The following is a 26,011-nucleotide window of genomic DNA, read 5'->3' as shown; positions in this document are numbered from 1 at the left end:
TTGAAATCTATATATGTGTGTGTCCTGTGCTTCAGTCAATCAATCAATAAAATGCATTTTATAAATCCCCCTTCACATCAGCAGTTGTCACAAAGTGCTTTTACAGACACCCAGCCTGAAACCCGAAAGAGCAAGCGACAACAGAGTAGATGCACAGTCCTTGTACTCCACAACACAGATTTTAATTAGGCCTTAAAAAGTTGCTGCGAAAGGAGAGGAGCGAATGAGGGGGAAGGACTATGCTCTTCAGAGAGATGGGGAAACTAGTCTCCAGAGTCTGTCAAGTCTGAGAGGCTCAGTATCTGAAATGATGCTCCGTTTGAGACAATTTGCAATTATCAATCCTCATTAACAGAGCAGTTACAACTATTAATGAATTCACCATCTAATAGCTAAACCCAATCTTTAGCCCTCAAGGAGCGCAACACTTAGACGACTGAAGCACTGCGAAGTACTCCACGGGAATTTGAAGTGAGCCCCATCGGGTGGTTATCCTTGTGGATCCACAACTTAGTACCCAGCCATAGACTGAGATTTACAATTTGCACCTTTTGAGATGCATGTTTCCTGAGATAATGTTGATGGACATGAAACATCAGTGGCTATGCCCCAAACAGCATACTATTTACCACATAGCGCACTAGTTTTGGACTAGGGCACTATGGTCCCTGATCAAAAGTAGTGGACCTTACAGGAAATTGGGATGCCAGTTTGTATTGAAGGAAGACACAAGACCCTTTTTTTCCTCATCCGCTGTCCTCAATGTGCACCGTCAGGCCTTAAAACGGCTTGGAGCCAGCTATCTTCCCAGCCGAATAGAGACGGACATTTTATAATAACCCATGGCCTCAATTGTCTGCAATTACCGGACAGTCTTGTGCACCTCAGAATGTCCTGATTAAGGTGGATTATTTTAATTTAATAATTTCATATACTTATTTATGTGCAGTTGTTTTTTTTACTTTGAATAAGAACTTGTAACCAACAACATTTAAAGGTGAAAATGTGTTTAGATTTAACCAATCACATGGCAGATGACAGCCAATCACATTCCAAATTCAGTAAAAACGTAATTTGCCGTCATCAGACATCAACTAAATTGAATCGGATAAAATCAGCTGTTCTTGAATGAGGTCTCGTTTTTTCAAACTACACAAACAAAAGCTGCACCTCAATAAGAGTGTGTTCGGCTCATTCGGGTTTACTCACCCTAACCGTGGTAGTTTTGCTTTCGGGGCGCTTGTTCGGGCCTCTCACTCATGGATGTAGCACAAAATTCTGGGCCCTGTACATAGGCGGTCTCTGAGGGCCCCTCCCCACTTTATTCAAGATTCAAACATTTCTGAGGGCCCCTCTACACATTAGGGCCCTATATACTTAGTACCCCTTTTCCCCCCAGTCCAACGCCCCTGCTCTCACTAACACCACATCACTGACGACAAAACACCAGGCAGACGCGAGTAGCGTTAGCCGATCTATACATGACTACGTGCTTTGGGAACACAGGAAAAAGAGCCTGTGGGCAGGCAACAAAGGCGAGGCCTGTACACTTACAGTAGACATCCACCCGGATGGACTTGATGGCTGGTGAGCCCAGGCCGTTCTCGGCCTTGCAGTAGTAGCGTCCCCCCTGGTGCCTCTGGATCCGGGTGATGCGCAGGGTTTCGTTGAACACGCTGGAGTCCTGGAAGCGGTCCGAAGCGCTGCCGGCTGTTTTGGTCCATCGAATCTGGGGTGAGAGACAGAGAGAGAAGCAGAGGCCATCTGCTGATTGAGGACTAAAAACGTCGGACTAGCTGACAGACTGGTCAACGGCTAATGAGGTCAGCCTTGGGGATGTTTCTACCGCAACAAATACACAACGTGTGTTTCCGAATCGGACAATATAGTGCATGCTTTTCTTTATACTGTAGGTCTATATCCTCTGTATTGAGAATAGCAACCACAGAAGAACGTGCCTGTGATATTCAAGAATAACAAGGACATCATGGGTAAAACTGTCAGGGTGGATCCAAACCCATCTTAGGAACAAGTGTATCAGGAATCGGTGCTGTTCTCAGCCCCCATTATTCCGCATCATTGAACAAAGTGCTGCTGCGGTCACATCCTGTATGTGTTGCAGTCACTTCCTGTATGTGTTTTGGTTCGATTCAGAATAGCTAGGTATGATATGTAACTGGAAGGTAACTTTAAAATAGTGCGATATACTGTACAAGCTCTGATGGTCCGTTGAAGGCTGCCTAAATATAGAATACCCGTACCTTTGCTTTCTGAGGCTATTTAGAAACTTTAAGCCTATTCCCCAAAATAGATATGTTGTGTTGTGGGCTAAAACGTAATTAATGTGCAGTTGTGAAATACATTTGTTTCCAAACTATTCTGAATTGCATCCGAAACAAAAAGCATGGCAAATCTAATCCAAGGTATAACAAATGTCTATATTACTGAAAAGAACAGCTCCTGATGTTATGAGACTGAACAGAAATAAATTAGAATGACACTTCTCAAATCGTTTTCAAAATGAACTCTTCTTAGAAAGTCCTTTCCCACTTTCATATGGGGAAAAAAACACAATGTTCCACATTATTGCGTTAAAAATTATATTGCGTTATTCAGTATATCCCATTCGATGACATCACATAACATTTCACTGCGCTAATGGCTTTGGTCACCAATTGTTTACTGCACGAACACAATATGACTGTATTTCTGCATAGTTAACCAACAAGGCCATAGCTGCACAGCTATATTGACTACTGCAGAGCCAGCACTGTGTTTTATAGTGTTATTAAACATTTTCTTTGGTATTTGTTTTTTGCTAAATCTTAAGAATTATTTTATCAAAACATGTTACTCTGTACTTCCGCAAATCGTGACGAAGCACTCGTTATTACAGTACACTCATTGTTCGTTGTCATGTTCTGGCATGGCGGTGAATCCAACGCCCTCTCCCACTGATTTCATCACGGACACCCTCCTCGCAGACCCTACTGAAGATTCAGCTTCCCCAATGTTCCATGTTTGTCTTTGTTTTGGTCTATCTGTATGTAGCGTTGTTTCGTACTGTCTAGTCTTTTGTTTTGTTCCTGTTCATTCTAGTTCATGTATTGAATGTCTTCCTTTCTCCCAGCGAATGTGCCCTGCGTTGATTTCAACATTCCATTTGTGTTGTTTGCTTGCACACATTCTTTTCCTCAGAAATCCTCCTAACAAGACTGGTTTGTTCATTTGCATAGTCCTTTAAAGGTCAGATTCAATTCCCCCCCCGAACAATTGGCCCCATTGCTAAAGGTGGGCGGAAAGGCTGTGAAGAAATGTAATTGTCAGCTTGATCTTAAATTCAAGTATGAAACGAATCTAACCTTCAAGGTTAAGTATCCAAAAACAAATTAGAAATCAACAAATAAATATATTTGTTTAAAAGTGTCATGATTATTGGCATACCTAGAAATTAATATAAATATCAAATCTAATAGAAGTATGTGTATAACAGGGTGGGCCCTGACACAGTACAGGTGTATAGGGCCCTGGTTTTATTGAAGGAAAATGAGGATGAGTGGAGACCTCATCAAAAAAGAACCAAGTCCTTCCACGGGGAAGAGGCATCGTCTCTGTGGCAGCTTCCAGGTGGCAGTTTGGGAGGCGTGGACTCTGGAGGTTGTTGTCTCGGCAGCCTCTCCACTGATCTTCCCCAAACTGTCTTTGTCCTCTTCCCCTAGCTCCTGCAACTCCGTGGGCGGTACCAGATCTCCTTCCCTGGCCTCAGCCCTGAGCTGCTCCTTGGGAGGGAGCGGAGCTTCCCCCCGGAAGTTTCTGGAAGCTACCTGCTTCCTCTCTTGGGGGCGTGTGTGCAACGCTGCGTCGTCTGGAGCGAGTGCGTTCATGCCAGAATACATGTAGGGGAGACCGGGGTTGGTACACAAGTGGGTATTAGGGAGCTGAACAAAACAATAAACCTAGCCTTGAAGCACTATAGTTAGTCTTAGCATTAAGTGACACAGAACGTCTTTGGCTGAGGCACACTTGAGAGAGAACGAGAGGTCTCAATTCACCTGCTTTATATCCCCCTCCCAGAAACCCCATGCAGCTCCGCCCCTCTTTCCTGTAACCGTAACAACCGGACATCGAACTCAATAGGGCTCATTCAGTCACTATGCTTTCCGCCCATCCCATAGGATTCAGTACAATATTTTAGAATGGACATTAACTACAACAGTAGCCTATAAGCCCCCTTTCACACACACACACACACACACACACACACACACAAAGAGAGACACAGACACATGTACTGTATAATACGTCTTACCATATTTTTCACTAAGCTCCTGTACTTTCAAATTCAGTGTGCCAACCAACCCTGTTCACATTTGACCAAACTTTGCTATGAAATGATGTTAGCCTGCTACCAGCACTCATCACAGACTTTCAAATCTGTAGCTGATTCCTATGTATATTAACTAGAAGTAACACATTTCCAATATCTCTAACAGGTTTATAATATGTTTAATGCACAGACCACTTTTTTTACTTTCGATACTTTAAAACTGAAATGTTACCCTCACCAAAAAGGTTTGTGACTTTCAGATATTTTAACATAGTAGATGAGTGCAGGTATTTTATGTTACAGTTTTGTTTCTGGGACCTTCAAAGGACAAGAAAATAGCTGTGTGCCAACCAACCCCTAGTGCCAACTAACCCCAGTCTTCCCTACTATTAAAAGGGGCCATATGTAAGATTGTAACAGTGCGACTAGCATAAATTCCAACGCAAATGACCAGAAGTCAGTTAATGTTGAAAGTTAAAGTTTTAAAATATTGTTTTTACTTAATTGTCCCGAGTGCCTGAGATAATCCTCTTTAAAACGTGTTCACCGGTCCATCTATCAGCTTGACTTGTAATCTCCTCATACTCACTTTAGACACTTGCAGTACTATCTCCCCTACCCTAAACCACCCTGGACTAATCAATTCCCGTCCGGTCTCATTCAGAAAGTGAGGAGTAAGAGGAGACGAGTCATTATATTGTTCATATTAAGTCTCGTAGATGTTAGAGGCAGGATTCTACACAGTGCCTCTTCAGTTCATCTGAGCTTTTAGGAACTGTTAAGTGGTCAAATGAAATGAGACAAAAGGTAGCTGACCATCATAAATTAGGCAATGGCTCTAAAAACATGTATCTGCCACTAGGACAATGATCCAAAGCATTTTTCCAGATTTACACAGAAATGGTTCATCGACCACAGAATTACGTTTTCAAAGTGCCCACACCTGTACTCTGAACTTTACCCAATAGAAAACTTGTGGGAGGTGAGATTAAGAGAAGGTTCCACAAGGGAGGACCAAAGACTCTAAAGCATCTGGAGAGATTCTGCATGGATGAATGGTCTCAGATCACTTTCTTTGTGTACTTTCACCTTCTCAAACGTTATAAAAAAAGACTCAGTGTCGTTATATTTGCAAGAGCCAAATGCACAAATTACTTGTAGAGGTTTCAATAAGTGTGACATACTATTCCTAAAAAAAATCTAATTTCTTGGTAAATTAATCGTTTTTCCTTTGAACAATTTTCAGTGTAAGATCAAGACGAAAAACAACAGTTAAATGGCCAACAATTCTGCAGGGCAATGTATTTATGTCCTCCATAATTATTGAAACAATAAGATTTGTTTTCATTCTTTTGGCCCTGTTCTACAAAAGTTAGTGTTGTTTTGATTTCAAATACAATGAGTTTAACGTGTAGATTCTCATTTTAGGTCAATGTTTTTTTCGCATTCATTTTGGAGTAATGTTTTCAGGTTCAGCTTATAGATTCTCAGCATTCATTTTAGGGTCATGTTTTGAGGTTCCGGTTATAGATTCTCAGCATTCATTTTAGGGTTATGTTTTGAGGTTCAGGTTATAGATTCTCAGCATTCATTTTGGGATCATATTTTGAGGTTCAGGTTATAGATTCTCAGCATTCATTTTGGGATCATGTTTTGAGGTTCAGGTTTTAGTTTCTCAGCATTCTTTTTAGGGTCATGTTTTGAGGTTCAGGTTTTAGTTTCTCAGCATTCATTTTAGGGTCATGTTTTCTGGTTCAGGTTATAGATTCTCAGCATTCATTTTTGGATCATGTTTTGAGGTTCAGGTTTTAGTTTCTCAGCATTCATTTTTGGATCATGTTTTGAGGTTCAGGTTTTAGTTTCTCAGCATTCATTTTAGGGTCATGTTTTGAGGTTCGGCTTATAGATTCTCAGCATTCATTTTGGGATCATGTTTTGAGGTTCAGGTTTTAGTTTCTCAGCATTCATTTTAGGGTCATGTTTTCTGGTTCAAGTTATAGATTCTCAGCATTCATTTTAGGGTCATGATTTGAGTGTTAGTTTATGCTGTGTTCCATGTGTTTCAGGATGTAGTATTATGTGTTTCACATGACTCATGTATAAGTTATGTATGATTGATCATGTCGTGCATCTGGACACAATAAACTAACCCCCCCCCCCCCCCATGGCACCTTGACAGATAAAAGCTGTTAGTAACCTTTAAAAGGAAAGGAAGTAACAACACATGTCTCCTGCCTTTACAGGATCGGTGTACGATCGGCAGAGGGGGACGACTGCCACGCTCGGGCAGTAGCCGCGGCCTCTGGTTCGACCGGAGGGCACTTTGACGAGCAGTTGTGTGATTCCCTGGGTCCATCCAGAGGACCCACTCTGCCGGTCATGGGGACAAGTAGGGGAAAATTGCCCATTCAGCCCTGGTGTGGTCAGTGCCGCGGCCTCTGCCGATGACCTACATTGCAACAAAACCCTTCTTTATCATTAGGGGCTGCTTGAGCGCGCCCCCCCCCCCCCCATAAAGCCCAGCATCCACTGAGCGGCAGTTCAGATCTATTCTGTAAGGTATGTGGTAGGGGGGGATATCAACACCCCACCCACCCTCTCACTAGGCTAATTGAAAGCGGATCACTTCCCTCCTTCCTGATTCTCCAGGTAAAACATTTACTTTTTGTCTGGCTTGGTTAGAGAGCTCTCTCCTGGCATGAGGGGGGCAGAAGAATAACAGTAATGATGCAGCGGGACTGGCGCACGTTTCCCACAGCGAACCGAGTCCCTCGCAATCTGGCTTAACGTGGCGAGCGGGGAGGATAAAATCCATTTCATGCATTGCTGAAGGTGGTAGGTAGCGCGGATTTGTTTACATGCATATTGGCGTTGGCTGAGGAATAACAAAGTGAATTCATGGGGCTTAGCTTAGCCACACTAGCTTTCTATTTTTTGGGCTGCGGGTAAGGGGGGGGGGGGGCTTAATAGCACTGTGTTCTCTCTCTCCTCAGTAACTTTAACCTCGCGTTTCTGTTTGACCACCAGAGCTTGGCATTCGGCAAATAGAGAGAGCAAAGCTTTGAAACTTCCAGGCCTCCAGACAGTCTGAAATTAAACCAGGCGTTGAGAATTCCAATTCGACCCAGTACCACAGACGAGGAGAGTGCCACAGATAATATCACTGTCAATATGCTATCTGAATTGACTGCTAATAACAAAACAGATCTTCAGGAGGCTGCACTGCAATGTCAGGTCTCATAGGCAATGTCAGGTCTCATAGGCAATGTCAGGTCTCACAGGGAATGTCAGGTCTCACAGGCAGTGTCGGGCGTCCTACGCAGTAAACTGATTCATCACAAGACGGAGGTATCCCCCTTCTTCCAGATCAGAAGTGACGTAACCCCGAAACATACGAAATATGCTTAAGCAGCTCCGTCCTAAATGTTATACCAAGCGCCCTCGCAACGTTTCCAAGTGGGATTCTGAGTTCGGAGTTCACACAGTCTGGCTGCTGTTCGTCTGCGGCAGATGACTGGGGATGGGTGGTGGACGTTAACCCCTGATCAGTGCTGCAGTGACGCGGGCTCCACTGTGGGAGAAGACAGACGAGCGTGCCCGTTTGCCAGGCTATTTATAGTCGGAGACGCCGCTGTGGTCTGTCATCGGCAGCAACACACTGCAGATCCACCAGTCGGCCTCACTTGTTGTTGGCTGGAGCTCCGGCAGCACAATTGATCTTGGACTCTCAGTGTGTGTAATTTGTGTAATGTGTGTAATGTGCGTGCGTGTGTGTGCGTTGCACACGTGTGTTGGTCTGTCGGTGTGCGACAGGGATGACATAACAATGTTCGTCGTTTTACCCCCTCCCTCGCTCCCTTTGCCCCGACCCCCTCGTCTCACTTGCCTGCCTTCTCCCTTCCACCCTTTCCACATCGAACAGAGACGGCCAGCGGGAGAGAGGAGAGAGACGGCACAGAGCAGCTTTAACCAAATACGGCAAAGGAAGGGTTAAAGTAGAAGACTCGACTTGAGTCTCCCGCACAAAAGAGTAATCCTCCCCCGTAATGCAGAATGTCTTTTGAACTGTCAGACCCTTTCTTCGGAGTTGCAGGTTTCAAACGTCCTCTTGAAAAGGAAGTGTGGGGTTGTTTTAACATACGACATATTAGTGCCTTGTGACAGAAGACAACCCACACTCACTCACCTTCACACTGATAGGCTCCTCGGCTCTGTAGGCCGAGGTGTTACAGGGACAATACTTGGAATAGTTAATGACCAAATCATGGCTTTTGTACATTGTTATGTCGTTGTTAGTTCTATTTAAGATAGAACCGTTTACATTGCAAACTGAAAGTCGGGGGGGCCCAGGGCTGTGTGCGCAGGTGTACTATAGCTTGCTGTGGTTATGTTAGCGCAGGTTTACTATAACCTGTTGTGGTTATGTTAGCGCAGGTGTACTATAGCTTGCTGTGGTTATGTTAGTGCAGGTGTACTATAACCTGTTGTGGTTATGTTAGCGCAGGTGTACTATAGCTTGCTGTGGTCAAGTTAGTGCAGGTGTACTATAACCTGGTGTGGTTATGTTAGCGCAGGTGTACTATAACCTGTTGTGGTTATGTTAGCGCAGGTGTACTATAGCTTGCTGTGGTCAAGTTAGTGCAGGTGTACTATAACCTGATGTGGTTATGTTAGCGCAGGTGTACTATAGCTTTTTGTTGTCATGTTAGCAGAGGTTTATAATATCTTATTGTGATCATGTTATCACAGGTGTACCATAGCTTATTGTGGTTGTGTTAGTTCAGATTTAGCTTGTTGTTGTCATGTTAGTGCTGGTTTACTATAGCTTGTTGTTGTCATGTTAGCGTTGGTTTACTATAGCTTGTTGTTGTCATGTTAGCGTTGGTTTACTATAGCTTGTTATGGTCATGTTAGTGCTGGTTTACTATAGCGTGTTGTGGTCATGTTAGCGTTGGTTTACTATAGCTTGTTGTGGTCATGTTAGCCCAGGTTTACTATAGCTTGGTGTTGCCGTCGTCACATTTTTCTGATCTGTTAGGATAATGTTGTCTTGCTGCACAAATTGCAGACCATGCTTGAATTCTGCTAATAGGAGGGAAAACTAAAAGGTGCCCCATCTAAATTCATTGGTGGAATTGGCAGAGAAATCCATGAGATCAGAGCCCTCTCTGGATTAGGTCAGAACATCTGTTACATTTTAAAAGCACAGTGGCTAATCCAAAGACCTCTGCTCAACCTGTGTCAACTGTTGTCTTCCTGGAACAGTCTAGAAAAGTCCTCACCATGTCAAAGGGTTATTCAATTAGAAATCAGTGTAATCGTACTTGGGTTGGGGGGGGTTATTTAATTTAAACAGTGTGAAGTGCCAGGCACACTAAGGCCAAAATACATAACGATAAACCTGCCCCCCACCCACTACCACCCAAACCTGTGAGTTAATGTAACAATAGCAAATTAAAAGTCAAATGAAAAAAGAAAAATGTTAAGTTAATATAATTAATAGAACTACATATTTGGCTCAATTTGGAATACGGAAAGAAAACCATGATAGTGTAATAACCATTATGTAGTTTATATCAGCTGCAGTAATGTATAAGTAATAACTAGGAAACGGTCAGGTTCAGTCAGGAACACAGACAGGTTCAGTCAGGAACACAGACAGGTTCAAGTCATGAACACAGACAAGTTCAGTCAGGAACACAGACAGGTTCAGTCAGGAACACAGACAGGTCAAACACTTTTCTCTCCCACCAAGAAAACCAAGCGGTCCTCCTTTGCCCAGTTTATGAGGGGAAATAACTGATCATGTTTATGCAACTTCATGAACACAATAAACCTCCATAAGAATAATTACGCCAAACATAGTCATTCCCTTACCAGTTACACCGTCAATCTATTCTCACTGCTGACATCCAGTGATATTAATGTATATTTGGTAAATCACAAAGCAGACAGATGTTTGGGAGAAATTGGAGATGGTTTAATGTTCATTTGTGAGGGGGAAAATGACATATAAGGTGTCGGCTAAATTTGATTTACATTCCTTTTGGAGTAGAAAAGTTGAAACTTAGATTGGAAAAATAAATTACATGCCAAGTGCAGTAAAAGGCACACAGATATCTATAATTGGTTATGACAGTTACATTTATTTAAAACAGGAGCTTGGTGCCGACGGTTTTAAAGTATTACAGTATTTCATAAGTGACTGGCACTCTCAATCAACATGTAACACAAACCTACCCCTCGCTTGGAGCAAATGGCCATGGAAAAAATACAATGTAATGGACCATACTGGTTCTAACCTAATCCTCCAAAAGAGGGAGATATGTTGCCCATCTCGGACGAAGAAAACATTCAGTACCAGACCAGAGCAAAAGACACACAGCCGAGCAAAAAATATGTTTGAAAATTGGACCGAACATCTGCCCGCACAGCTGAGTCCACAACAGCAGAAAATAACAATATTCTTGGCATTGTGGCCCGGTGCTTCTGGCTGGCACACCACTGGTTTTAGCAGGCTAACACTTCTGTCAGTTGGGGGCGAGGACAGCTGATGCCAGGGCTGGATGGTGCCCAGTAGCTCTATCACGGACGAGCCCCCGGAGGGCAAGCACTGGAAATCGACAGCGTGATTTGAAGACCATCCACCCAGTGAAATGAAAATAGTAGCTGGCTTCATTGTAAGCCGCCGCGGTGCCATCTGTCCACAGAGTTACAGGTCGGACAGTCGGGCGACGCACGGGAGATGGATCTCAGACATGTCATTACTGCGGGGGGGGGGGGGGGCTGTCCTGTGGCGTAGCGGGGAATACAGTCCCGGCCTGTCGCATTTCCAATCCCACAATAATGTGTTTAATCACCTCGTAATACATCCTCAAAATGTCCCTGTCTATTCAGTCGAATCCACACTAGACTCCCCATTCATTCACTGAGATGTGTTGAGTAATCAAAGGCGACTATCGCACACATTCAGAAAGTCTCAGTGAGAAATGATTTGACGCCTCCCCCCATCCTACCTGACCCCTTCTTTTTCGGCTCCTCTCTTGCTTCCGGTGTAAATGTCTGATTCCCCGTCGGGGTGACTCTGTATCAGAGAATGTCCGATGATTTCCCCTAAGGGCGATTTCCCCTAAGGCGCTCCTCTTCACTCGGTTGTGTGACTGCACTCATTTGCACACACGGGGACCTTCTCAGAACAGCGTGCCGCCGGGCCTAAAGAAGCCTCCATTCTGGGAGCGCTTGGCGGGCACACCGCCGCTCCGCGCTCCCCAGTTCGAGAGGCGGTGATGGGGTGAGGCAGCTGAGGGGAAGTCTAATAACTGGACGCTGCGCCGGAGCCCCAGAAATAGAAACGCCCGAGGGGATATCCCCCACTGGACCACAGCAACAACCACGGCAACACGACATACCAAATAATGGCCGCCTGTCCACCCATCACAGATGTGTCCGCTCTGGTAACACCACTTCCAATGCCGAGGCCACAGCAATGCAACTGGTACACTCAAAATGGCCACCAGTCCAGCCTAACCAGAGCACCAAAGGCCAGGTGCTGTTGTGGGCCCGCGGTGCAGGGCATAAGGTGCGTTCGGGCAAACCGGACCGGGTGATAACACCCTTAAGAACTCACCTGAGGCCGAGGGTGGCCCGAGACCAGGCAGGCCAGCTCCAGCGTCTCCCCCTCCCTGATGGTGTAGACACGTTCAGTGTAGTGCTCCTCCTCGATGTTACACGCGTGGCCGGAGTGGACGATTCGGACGGTAGGAGGTGCTTAGGAGGAGAAGAAAAACAACGGTGACTAAAAGCATATCAGTCCATTTCACTAATCCTATCCTGCTAAACAACTTGTCTAAGCTAATTGTCAGGGCAAAACTGTGGAGTTATTTAGTAAACCCAAGCACTAGGAGGAGAATGCTAACGACCACAAGGAGCTGGCAGGCGATTGACCTGCCTGAGTTTTTTTTTTTTGAAGCGTGATCAGACGTAAGAGTCCAATATGTAGCTACTGACTACTGGCGCCTCCCGGTTTAGAGCCACTGCGACACGCGCGGGTTATTGAACCTGGGGTCTAGTGGCGCTTCTACACTACAATGTACTGCAGCTGAACCGCGCTGGAGACCCTTAGTGAGCTCATTTCCGTGTTTATAAGGCCCCGACTCTCCAAGCACATAGAAACAATGAGAAACACAGGTCCGGAAGCTCGGTCCATACCGTTTAAATGAAGAACGGGTATAATGTCTGGCACTGAAATGTGAGACACGAAAGAGAAAATGACCCTTCCTCCATACAATGACCTTTAGGCAATTATCTACATCTCCGCAGCAGATGTAAAGCTCGGAGGAGTTGAAAGGAGCACGATTTATGCAGGAGCCAGGGATATTATTCATCTTAAAAAATTGGGGACAACAATATCCACATTGTTTTTGACTGCACAGGGCTCTGCACGGCGGGCCAACGAGCAAGGACGTTTTCAGTATCGATTCCACCTTCGAACAAGCACAGCTGAGGCATTCGATATCACAGGGACGGAGCATCAGTGATCCACACTATCGGGCATCCCCCCAGGTAGCTCCGAAATGAATGTAACGGCGTCCTATTCTTATTGAGGTTCTAGCAGCCTCCCATTTCCCAGAATGCAGTGGTCGGGTACAAAGTGTTCAAAATGTGCTGCATGGAGATCCGATGAATGGGTTCAGATGAATGTTGAAAATGTGTATCACAAGGCCAATGCACAACATTACACTAAGACTGACTTCAAGAGCTGGAAAAAGGCACATCTTATTCATATAATGTTTTCCCACAGTGTAAAAAAAGGCACACAGCCATCAGCTACGCTAATAGAAAAGCACTGGCCTGAAATTGCAAACAAGCTAAAGGTTAAGGCTGTTTTCATCGGATGGCTCAACAAAGGTAAAAGCACAAAGTATTCTTCTTCCTGTGTGCTAGCTGAATGCTATGTACAGTAGCCTGGCCTACTTTTCAATCATCTATTTTTAGCAAAATGAGTCTCTTTTCTCCCCCACATGACTCTGCTAATGTGGTCGCACTGTGATGTCAGTCTTCTCTGTGGCGTGCATCACAAAAATGTGCCCCCACAGGACGAGAATGAAGTGAGTTCCCACCCTGCACGTCAATTAGAGCCATTTCCCAGGTTTGGGGAGCAGCATATGTTCAGAGTTTAACATACGGAAATGTGTAGGATTGCGACAGAAGAAAAGGGCCACAGAGAATAGGAAAGACACAATAAATCCTGCCGTATATCCCGAAGAGCTTGTAATTTAAGCTGCTACTGTTCAAGTGGTCTAGATCCGGGAGTCCCATAAAGACTGACGCACATTGACCCCAGCACTACTAACGGTGGGGAGGCAAGGCCGGCAGGGGTTTCAAAAAACTATTTTCTTTATTAAATAATGATAAGAACTATTGTTTGATAAGCTACAGAACAGCTGTAACAGATGATAAAACGACAGACGATACTACATCCCCATGCTTTTTGTAAATGAGTATCCCCAGTGCTGAGACAAATCACTGACCAAAGCTGAGATCAGGCCAGTGGTGTCAGATGTCACATTGACCGATGACTGTAAAGTCGTCTACTATGGCGCCCCTCTCGAGCCAATCAGTGTAACCTTTCAACTGCTGACACTATTAAAGCATAAGCAAGCCTGTTTAGCTCCGACTAGAAAACATCTTGTAAACATGAGAAATAGAAATACTGAAATATTTTAGATCAAGGGAAGTTATTCATGAAGCTAGAAACAAGTCCAAAAGGATTGGCATCCTTGATAAAGATGAGCAAAAACGACTGTATACTATAAATAATATCAAATGCTGAGCTATATTGCATTCTATTCTTTGTGGATAAAATGACATATATTACCTTCAACAAATACAAGTAAAATTTATTTCTCACAATCACTCTTGACTGCGACTAACATTAATGTCTTTTCTTAGCAGTTATTTTACAATTACTGTTACATTTTGTTTAGCAAAACTTGAAATGACAATGAAATAAAATGTTATTTAATTGTCATTTTGAGTGTAACCCAATTTCCATCTGTAGATGTTATATAGATAATAGTAATACAGTACTATCAACAACTACTTGCTATGGTTATTCATACTTTGGGCGCCTCAATAGACTAATTTCCCTGAACTGCACCATTTCTAAAAACACAGCAGTGGGAGTGGCAAACCAAGCAGAAAGAAAATTAAAACGACCAGCATGGACACTGGATAACAGTGGCCTCTGAGCTGGCTATAGGTCACCACTTCAAGCAGAGCTGGGACAGTACTGCTTCTCGAATACAGAAAAAATACAGAAACTGATTTGCACACCTGAATAAGCAACCATAAATTCAAGCTGAGGGGAGCTAGGCCTATGTGGTGTTTTCATTCCAGGTACAGTGAAAAACACAAAGCCCAGCTTTGATTACTCAGAGTTTACCCTTTAGGTCAGCTGGATAGGATACAATGGGTTGACACACAAACACATTAGACACAAACACAAAAAACACAGTCGCACAGACACACACACACACACACACGTGGACCGGTAATCCCATTTTTTACAGTGAGCTCCTCTCTCCTCTTTCTCCTCAATCACTGTAATCAGCTGTGGGCCGGGAGGATAATAGCCTGGATTGGACGGAGTGGCCCGGCTGCCCTCCGTGATAATCACTTAGATACACATGACAGGACAACTGGAGGAGGGCTAAACACGATCCCCAGACTGCCACGGAACGCAACACGGTCTCCTGTCACTCGGGCCGACTCGCCTTGGCCTGCTAACTTGGCCGGTGCCTCCTTCCGCTCCCCGTCCACCCGCTAAACCACTGTGTTATCATCCTGGGGATGAGAGCGGAACCACTGTGTTATCATCCTGGGGATGAGAGCGGAACCACTGTGTTATCATCCTGGGGATGAGAGCGGAACCACTGTGTTATCATCCTGGGGATGAGAGGAGAACCACTGTGTTACCATCCTGGGGATGAGAGCAGAACCACCGTGTTATCACCCCGGGGGATGAGAGCAGAAAAGGCGTGTTACCATCCTGGGGGTGAGAGCAGAACCATTGTGTTATCATCCTGGGGATGAGAGCAGAACCACCATGTTGCCATCCTGAGTCCCTTTAAGGATTGATTTTCCCCACTCCACCCAATCTGGACAAACCAGGAATTACATTGGGAAAATCTCTTACTGGCCAATCCAAAGACTATCAGAGATGTTACCGGACAAAGCAGGCGGAGACAGAGAGGCAGCCTCTGTCGTGACGTGTGATGGGCACCATCTTAGGGAATTCCCCTTGTGCTTTATTCATAGAGTGGTAATTGAATAAATGACTCATTACTTTTCATTATTGTGCTGCTGATTCCATAGGGGTCACTGTGTGACTGAATGGAAGCTTGGCAACGGCTGTTTCCAAAGCCTGCATCATCACCACCACTGGTCAATACGAGTCAGTCTGAACAAGCAAATCTGTTGTCAGACTTGAAGTAGACACGAGCAGTTAGCCAAAGACCTGTTTTGGTATTTAGTATGGTATTAGGGTCCTACTGTGAACCGATGTAGCCGCTCTTCCTGGAAAGTTTCGTTTGAAATACAAAATGTATCTGAGGTTTGTTTTAGGAGCCAGGCTTGGTGGTTTACATTGATCCCTTCCTTTGAGCCCGGAGGAGGGAAAAGACTGAGCCAAATATATGTAGGATCCCTTCAAGCATTACTGATGACATAGCAGAACCTCCAGCGGCAAACTGTGCGACACACCAATTCCTCTCCCGCTTCTATGCACAAATGCAAGCAGGTGAGCGAAACACAGATGAGCCCGGGTGCCTTCTCTGACCCGCAGTCGCGCATTCCAAATCGACTTGTCCGCTTTTAGCCCGGGACTCCCAGAACCGGATCTTCCACAACCCCTTGCTCAGCTTGGGTGTGTTCAGACTGAGCCGGTGTCCCGTCGTCTCCTGTCCACATGCAGCGGCACGGCCCGGCGGCACGGCCCGGCTCCAGGGGAGACCAGACTCCAGATGTTCCCGGAGCAGCTGTTTCCAGGAATGTAACAATCTGCTGTTTCTGGAACCTCCCTGTAGGAGAACATAGCGGCCTGTTCAACTGAATTACACCCTGGTGTACAGTATCGGTCCAGCATCATTCAAGTGAATTGGAAAGTGTGTCCAAACATTTGAAACAGTCTATGTCTACGGTCCCAACAAGGTCATCTCAAGGCTGTAGAATGTGTTCAGGTTCCACCCAGCAGGTCTCAGGCTGTAGAATGTGTTCAGGTTCCACCCAGCAGGTCCCAGGCTGTAGAATGTGTTCAGGTTCCACCCAGCAGGTCCCAGGCTATAGAATGTGTTCAGGTTCCACCCAGCAGGTCCCAGGCTGTAGAATGTGTTCAGGTTCCACCCAGCAGGTCCCAGGCTGTAGAATGTGTTTACTTTCCACATCGGTGGTTTAGTTGTCCATCCAACAGGCCCAAGTCACGTCCATGCATTTATTCCGAATTTTCTTCTTGATAAATACAAAGCATTGGCCCTTATCACATACCCTGGTGCTTTGGATGATATGCACTGACAGCAACAAAACAGACACGAACATCAGCCACCTAATTGGTTGCGCCGAAATGCCACTCATTGCGTGAAGCACAGCATTCACACAGTGTACGGTTTGACTACACCAGGTTCACTCAGATAAACGCGATGCAGCCATCCGAGAATGTGTGTGTGTCTGTCTGTGTGTGTATCTGTCTGTGTGTGTGTGTGTGTGTGTGTCTGTCTGTGTGTGTGTCTTGTGACAGTGATGTGAAATTAGCGAATGGATGGCCTGTGACGAAGCAATTTGAGGGCTCCTTCATGCCCTTTGCCATCGCGGCACCAGCTTCCTACCAGTCTTTGTACCGTAGGCAATTTCAAGACCATAATAAATGATCATTACATTTTCAATACCCACTCACTTGTGAATAAGCATGTTTCTGTTCTTACCCCTGCCCCCCGTTTATAAAGCAATATTTGTCATTCTGGAGACGTTGTTGTGCCGCTATGCTCGTGGCTGCCATATCTCCATCGGAGCCTCGTTATGCTCACGTAGTCACTAAATGCGGGTGCTGAGTGCTTGTTGTTACCCATCAGCCACTGGGAGAGGCACATGGTGGGGGTGGGGGGTGGGGGGGGGCGTATGGCTGACGCAGCAAAGGTGCATAACCTTGTTGCAATTTGCTGGAAAGAAACGGCTTGCAGATCCATCTGTGCTCTGGTGTGTGGAATGTCCGTTTAACCCGGAGCAACGAGCTGGAGAGGACACCGCTGGTCGGTTGGGAAGGCTGGGGTGGGGGGGGGGGTTGTTCAGTGAGGTGAAACATTCACAATGTTTTAAATAGAAACACTAGAGAATGAACCCCCCCCCCCAACACACCAACGATCCCAGAAGAACAGCCTGTGCATGAGAATACTAGTACAGCAGTGTCATAAGTACAGATTCTAAAAAGGCTAGGGAAACATCAACAGTTCGGTACCATTTTCCACAGGGCCACAGCTGAAACAGTCTCCGATATGACTGTTGTTCAGACGCTGGTCGCTCTGCAAATTCCCACAGAACTTGCAGGACTGAATTAAACATTTTCAGGCATAACTGAGCCCTTTAAGCGAGCACAAAACCCCCAGACCTGACGCAGACCCGCCACAGGGCGCCTGACAATCGCCCAGGGTAGCGCCCGTGACTTCACAACCACACGCGTAGGAGCTCACAGGTCGTAGTCATGAAAACAGCAGATTTATTATTCCAAACAAAATGTCAAGAGAGGCACGTTTGTTCAAAGCAATTCATTTTTATGTGATACAGCAAGTACAAGTACCATACTGAACTGCTGAACGAACACAACACAGTGCCCTTCTGAACGCAGCCCTGTGTGGGTTGTCCTCCAGTGAATCCTTGTTGCCGTTAATGCAACGCTCCGGTTCTCTGGGGAAGGAACACAACATGGAATAGTTGGCCCAGTTGAAGGTCTTTAGTGTTTAGCGCCGTCACACAGAACGGAGAGTGACTCATCTGACAGGCACACAGAGAAGTTCCGCAGTCAGGCCCTGTCACAGTGCCATCTCCGCTACGCATCCACCGACCCATTCCCATCAGATCAGACCCTGTGCATGAATACTGTGCTGTGGGTGTGTGTGTGTGTGTGGGGGGGGGGGGGGGGGGGGGTGTATGTGTGTATGCGGGCGGGCGGGCGGGCGGGTGTGTGTACACTGTAGTTCTTCTTTCCATCAGATCCACAGCCACCGACACTCTGACAGTACTGAGAGGATTTTGTCTTCAGAAGTAGACAAGCAGATATTGTTCCTCAGAACCCATTGCATCATGGACCTGCAATCACAGCTAACTCCGTACCAACCCTGATCATCATAAAATGTACGCTACAGTGAGCAGGTTGAATTACACCAGCCGTAGGGGAAAATAACATATAGCAAATGTATTTACATGTAAACACTGTAAATGGGAGGAGGGAAACATTGATGACTGAATCAAAATCTCGCCCACTCAACCAACCACCCAATCATCCCACTAACCAACCAATCGGGCGCCACAGAAACTGGATTTAAAATTGTTTTGCAATACAGCACCTGATGTATTGAGGGACACAGTAATGAAATTTAGCAAAGCAGCTCACAGTATAGCTCAGAGACAGTTAATCCCTTAATGCACCATGCCCTCCACGTGAAAGGTGATGATTAGATTAGAGGTTTGATTCACAAACGCTTTTCGCCGCGTCCACTGGATGGGAGGCACGAGGAAAGCTCCGGTCGGGAAACTGGGCTTTACTACAAGCTAGCAAGTTGCCATAATTGCCCGGACCGTACCTGGAAAGCAAATTCACTTTAACACATCCCGCAGTTTTTTTTGTGGTGTGCTAATGGGGAGATTACCGACCGCGATCAATAAGGGAAAAGGGGGAATCGTTTCCATTTCTTCATGAATTATTCAAAGTTGAGCTGAATTCAAGTAGGTGTGGATTCTGTGGGGAGAAACATGTTAATCCTCCGTGTCATGACTGAGGGATGTGATTCAATTGCAAGAAATGAGTATCATTTGGGAAAATGGGATTGGGCTACAAATAATGTCTAAAATATGGAGAACCGATAACGCGTCCTTGGTCGACTTAGTGTTCCTCTGTCATGTTTTCCCTCATCCATTCTAACCCAACACCTGGCATTCTATCTCCCTGAAAAAAAATGAAACACAAATTTAATCTGAACAAAAAGCTCAGAAAACAGCAGCAGATGTTGTGGGTGGACCACAGTGGGAAACAGCCGACTACAGGGATCAGTTTTCAATAATTTTATTTGGAGAGCTTTTCTAGGCTGAGGTTGTGTGTGTGTGAGAGAGAGAGAGAGAGAGAGAGAGAGAATAAATGCGTGTATGTTTGTCTGTGTGTGCATGCATGTACTCAGATTGGAAGCAACTCCACTAAATCTGTGTCAGGGTGAGTTCAGTAAGGCAGGTACCAGGAAATTGGCATATCACTCTTTGGCTGACCCTAACCAGAGCAAGACAGATATAAAATGACGTTTACTGGCCTCTTAATTTTGTATTTAGCTGTGTGAGACGGGTGATTTTTGAAAATGTTTTAAATACGCTCATTTAGAAGCAGCCGGTAAAAAATACAATGTGTATGTCTTATTTTTCATCAAATCACCCACCTGAAAAAAGGGGCTTTCATGAGAAGTCCCAACACTTTCATCTCTATTTTCTAGTCATTGAGATTTATACATTCTACTTCTGGAAAAAACACCATAACAGCATTTTTTTTGCGTCAGAAATGTCCCTTCACTATATGTTATTGTTTGGGAACAGGACTAGTGTTCTCTAGGTATACAGTACATACTGCAAAAGCCTTTTACAGTTGCTAGCTAGAACCATAGCATTAGCTACTGTAAAAAGCTAGCCATTAGCTAGCCACTGATTCACATGCAGAATGTCACTGTGTTTACATAGGTCAGAGGCTCTGCTGTGACAGGAGCTGGGGTTTCTTAAATCACGCCCTGTGTTAGTATTTTAGAGTTGTCAACCAAACTTTATTTGCTGAGTGCTATTAAGAAAACTGATTTAAAAGGCTTAGACGTAGCATAGTCAAAATCACTGATCACACTTGATGATATTCAGGTAGCGATCGGTGATACCGTCGCCTAAGACAATGCCTGTGTAATAATGGTTGTAACATAGTGAGGGAAAACACACTCTTTTTTTCACAGCGCTAAGGCCCAACACCTCCACTGAAGTGATTGATCTGCCACTGCTGGGAGACCTGGGCAGGATTGGAGATTTCAGACTCGATCAGCCTGATCCCAGGACACCTGACGACGGCCAGACAGCAGATTCAGAAAAATACCTCCGCCGTGTCATCGGCACGGCCGTTTTTTTTGTTCCATTCAATTGTCGCTGTGATTTCTTTTGAAACACAGATCCGCGTGGCTCCCTCTCCAGCCGCAACTCTTGTTCGGAAATGCAACCGAACCCCCTTGTGTTTGGGCCCCTGGAGCAATTCCTCTTCTGTGCCGGCGAATCAGAAATGATACGCCTGCAAGTTACATAACATACACAACCTATTTTAAGGACTCTAAATAACAGTTGAACGGTACCAAGCTTTGAGTGTGGTCCAAAGATTCTGGCTAATTGACCAAGCGATCGCATTTGCATATACAGTGAACATGTACTCGAATGTCCTAATGCCGGCTAAATGAATAACTTTCTGAACAACCCCTTAACGATTAAGGCTGACCATCAGTTATTTCTGGATTAAAGTTTTGTTCACATTGACAACCTTACAGCTGCATGGGCCTGGTTCAGAGGACATGATACCCAACATTATATACACTAACGGTCAAAGGCATTGGAACCCCTGCACTTTACAAAATGCATAATTTCTTTCAGAAAACTGTGGGGTTTTTCATTCCACAAAGAAATAGAAACGTCTGGATAATATTATTGGCGTCTTCTAGTTGTTAAAAACAATTACATTCAAGCAGGTGATTTTCCTTTACTTTGGAACTGAAATCACCTTTGGCGAGTAGCAGGTATCAGCAATATATCACCCATTCAAACACTTTGAATTGAAAAATATAGTCATTCTCCTGTTTTGAGTCATTGTGTCTACCACAATGAGTACTGACAGAAGAAAGAAAAACAGAGGATTGCCAGAGGAGGTCAGTGACAAGATTAGAGTATTGACAACCTTAAAGCTACAAGTCAATCTCCAGAGATCTTAATGTTCCTGTTTCCAAGGCACATAATGCTGTCAAGAAGTTTAAGGCCGATGCCTCTGTAGCCAACCTTCCTGGACGTGACCGGAAGACATAACTTGTTTGAATGGGGGAAAGAGCACCTCAATCTACCACACGGATTCAAGCTGACCTTCAGACACAAGGTACAACAGTTTCAACTCGCACCATCTTTCGCCAACTGAGTGAAAGGAGGTTTATGAAACCAACTGCTGACGAAGAGACGTAAGAAAGCCAGACTGCAATGTGTTAAAACACAACCGAACATGCCACAATCCCTATGAGGCAATATCCATTAGACAGGTGAGACCAAATTATAGCTTTTTGAAAAAGCACACCGTCTCAATGTTTACAAAAAACAAAATGAAGCCTTCAGAGAAAAATACAGCTTACCCACAGCCAAACATGTAAGAGGTTCAGACATGTTTTGGGGGTTTGCTTTGCTGCCTCTGGCACTGGGTGCCTTGAAAATGTGTATGGCATCATCAAATCAGAAGAAAACCAAGGAATTCTGGAGCGCAGTGTCAAACACAGTTTCAGAAACGTGGGTCATGGGTCATCTTCCAGCAGGATAAACACACTTCAAAAAGCACCCTGAAATGGTTCAAGAGAAAACGTGTGACTGTTCTAAAATTGCCAGCAATGAGTCATCTGAAAACAGCAGTTGGGAGGCACCCTTCAAATCTGGGAGAACTGGAGCAGTTTGCAGAAGAGCGGGCTAAACTGCCAGTACAGAGGACAGCAATGTACATTGCTGTAGGAAGAGCTTGATTACAGTTATTTTGGGCAAAGGCTGTGTTATATTGAGTTTGGTGTGTCAATAATGTTGTTGTCTATGCCATTGCTGTTTATTTTCTGGACATATTTGGTTCTGAATGAAGAAGGTTCGGTAATATTCACACTGAAGTTGTCAATTTCAAACACTAGTCAGTTTCAATTTATTTTTAAAGACTGAGTTATTTTGGGAAAGTGCATAGGGGGCCGATACTTTGGGCCTCGACTGTGCAAACAGATGTTTGGCCAGCAGTATTTAATCATTTCAATTCCACCATGGCAAACTATCATTGTAGTTACATAATCCAGTACAAATCGGGAAAATCCATAATAGGAAGCGAGAAGATAGCACACGATGCACGGAATAAAGCACCGTCAAAACGTGTTGAAATCACCCAACCACCGGGCGTATTTCAGATTACCTCTCTTGCATAAAGACTTGGAAACAGTTGGTGACGCAGCACAAGATTACACCATTAATCTTCCATGACAGAATTCCATCGGGGGCCGAAGGATACAAGCAAGGCAAACACAAAAACGACTTGGTCATGTGGAAAATGTCATTTTTTTTCACAGTTATCAATTCCTGCATTCAAATGTGCAGTGGTGGTCACTCACTTTGGTATAATGAACCGTATTGAAACGTCATCTATTTTTACAGACCCTGAATGCTGCGCTACCTAGCTACAGTCTACCAAACATTTACTGTATTTATGTGAGACCAATGCTATTATTTGATGGGGCATTCCAACATTACTTGGGTTCTGGAGTACAATCTTTGGAGAAAAAAAATCACTGGGTGACAACAGGAATTTAAAATGGGTTAATAAAGCACAGCTTTGAATATTGAAAACTATGTATAATCTTCCAAATTTGTGACTATAAAGTGCACAGCAGTGTAGAGACCCTGGTCTGAGCCCATTACACTGGAGTCACTTCACAAGTCCAACCTTCTTTGAAGCCACATTTCAAACCACTGAAAAATAGCCTAGTTAAAGTGTTGTAGGCATGTTAACGAATACAGCACACACCAAACATTTGCGGTTGCAGCTAGCATGTTAAATTGTGCAAGACGTAACTGTGACTTGCGAGTCCATGTTACCCCCTTGCTAGAATGCATAAAGCATGATTCTTGGTGTCTAGCGGAAACACGCCCGTAAAGCTCCGCTAAGGCTGGTTTCAAACTAAGATCCTCCTCGGGAGGATCTGTCAAAGTTCTGGCTGGCGTGTCAACGCATTCTCTACTGCACATATTGTATGATCCAACTCCATCTGCCTGGAGGCAGTTCATGATGCACGGGGCGAGCACTTAAATGGCAGGCACCAAATGCCAATGGCAGGCACCAAATGCAATTGGCAGGCACCAAATGCAATTAAGGCCCATCGGGATAAAGGTCAGGGGCTGTTTGAATGGACCAAGACGATCAGAACCTGCACATGCCCGGTGTATATACAGAAGTTAAGCCTATGCTCTGCCGACTCCGGTCCTAAAATGTGCTCGTTCACTTGGGTCTAGTGGCGACGGCACAAACAACCAAGGCAGTTTAGGCCAGAAATGTGAATTCTCATCAGCCTGTCGTCGGTGCCGGCATTCAGTCCACTTCTCTGAAGCACTTTCACCAAGGCAGTGGGGGACGAGGCGTGAAATGGACCGCTGAATGGGCCAACCACCTAAGTGAGGAGTATCAGTTAGAAACACACTCACATCAGGTGCAACGTCAAGATGCTATCGAAACATTGGGACCAAACAACTGGCACAAAGTGTGCTTGAGCCTGGGTCCTCTCTAGGCTTCTTCCTAAAATTCGGCCTTCTTAGGGAGTTTTTCCTAGCCACTGAAATTCAACACTACTGTTGTTTGCTCATTGGGGTTTAAGGCCGGGTGTTTCTGTAAAAGCACGTTGTGACAACTGCTGTTGTAAAAAGGGCTTTATAAATTAGATTGAGAGAAATAAATTATAATATGCCTGACAGTGTTTGTGTATAGCTTCAGTTTCCCCTGATGAAGTTATTCCCACCAACACTGGGAGACTCAAGACATTAAGAAGTGTCTACAACATTTGACCGAGAATTGTTGACAACACTGTTTCTTCTGACAGATTAGCAGGCCTATTTGATGCCATGTACACAGCAGCGGGTCAGAAAAAAAAAAAAAAAAGACCTAAACATGACGTTCTTTAAACATGACTGGGGTTGTTCTTGACAGCAACTAATGTTTGCTCAAAGCACTGGAGAGAAAGGTGAAACCACTGTAAATGCCAGGTTTTCAGACTCTGTGGCCGGGTGTCTTGGTCACGGCATATCTATAACGCCCCAGGGCCCAGCATAGGAAACTGGCACGTCACTGACCAGGGTGGACGGGTGGGGGCCTTGTCACGTCATTTTAGAGCCACTCCTTGTAAAAGCACAGGCGCCTGCAATCTGTATGGTGCTTGTTAGCCAGGGAATGCATTCTCCTCAGCAGGTGTGTGGCAGCGTAAACTGCCCTGTTGTGCTTTGAGAAAACATGCACCTGCTGTAAGACAGGAACGTAATTGGGCGCAAAGAAACTGAGAGGGGAGAAACTTGGGTTTTCTTACTGTCCCTAATCAGGGGTTTGATATTGGAAATTTAAACAGTTATGATATTGTTTGATCCCATCTCTGGGGGGAACACCTCTATTGGCAAGTGATATTAGTTTTTTATTTGCATTTATATACATACATATGTACATACATATATATATATTCATATATCCATAAAATATCAGGCATAGCAGCGTAACTCTTGAAACCACATCCTCTGTAAAACGTTTGTCCTTGTCTGATCATTGAAACTCACAGATGAGTCACTGTTTTGTTTTTTTAAATTCTCAGAATCATTTATTCGCAGGATGAATCGTACACGCGCTGTTCCCTGGAAGTGTTGGCTAGTCCGCTTTTTTCCTTATTATTCAACAGTGTGTCTCTTTCTAAAGAGGCAGTGCTACAGGCGGCTTCAGAAAACCTCCAGGTGAAATATGGGAACCACTATGTTCCTTTAACAACACAAAGTGTTTCTAAAAATAGGCCCGTAAGATATTTTAATGTCTTCTTTTTCACCAGCTACATATACAGCGTTGTAGACACTGTACGCATCATTACCCGCCGTGGGTCCTTTAGAAGGTGGATAAAAGGTATGACTGTGTTGATGGATCTCATCCTTTGTATTACTTTTATAGATATTTTTCTGGCATTTCTACGCGTTATCTGACAGGAAAGTGGTACAAGATACGGGAGAGAGTTCTTCTTTAGAGCAGTGGGCGGTATTCGAAACCATACTGCAGTAGTAAACGTGCACTGGAGGCGGTGGCTCAGACAGATGGGCCAAGATCATCACTCATTATGTTTCCTTTGATACCAAGCCCCTAGAATCTAGACCATGTCCTGGTCTTTTGACGCACTCTCAGTGACCACGATGAGAAGTTGCACAGGGACGGAGAAAACAGGAGAAATGGCATAAGACTTGGAGCATCTGGTTCTGATGAAATTCTACCCATTTTCATGTTAATGAATGTCTTGCAAAGGGCAGATATGACGAAGCTGAGGTTCAGGAAGAATAAGGGTGGGCTCCGCCTCCACAGCGAGTCGTCCCATGTCAATCTGAATCCCCGGAGGGTGTGCACCT

The 26,011-nt window shown here is 44.8% G+C and overlaps 1 protein-coding gene across 2 annotated transcripts in view; it reads right to left on the bottom strand.

Moving 5' to 3' along the window:
- Positions 1-26,011, bottom strand: part of mdga2a (MAM domain containing glycosylphosphatidylinositol anchor 2a) — a 133,403-nt gene that overhangs the window by 92,709 nt on the left and 14,683 nt on the right. For both annotated transcript variants that reach the window (XM_029125631.2, XM_029125633.2), the window contains exons 2-3: positions 11,955-12,094; positions 1,555-1,729 (exon numbers count right to left, since the gene is read on the bottom strand). In XM_029125631.2, the coding sequence (XP_028981464.1) occupies positions 1,555-1,729; positions 11,955-12,094 (315 nt within the window). The remainder of the gene's footprint in view (positions 1-1,554; positions 1,730-11,954; positions 12,095-26,011) is intronic.

The sequence above is a fragment of the Esox lucius genome, chromosome 15 (genome assembly GCF_011004845.1).
Source record: "Esox lucius isolate fEsoLuc1 chromosome 15, fEsoLuc1.pri, whole genome shotgun sequence".
Taxonomy (NCBI): Eukaryota; Metazoa; Chordata; class Actinopteri; order Esociformes; family Esocidae; genus Esox; species Esox lucius.
The sequence above is the reverse complement of the archived record's forward strand: the minus strand, read 5'-3'. Positions and strand labels throughout refer to the sequence as shown.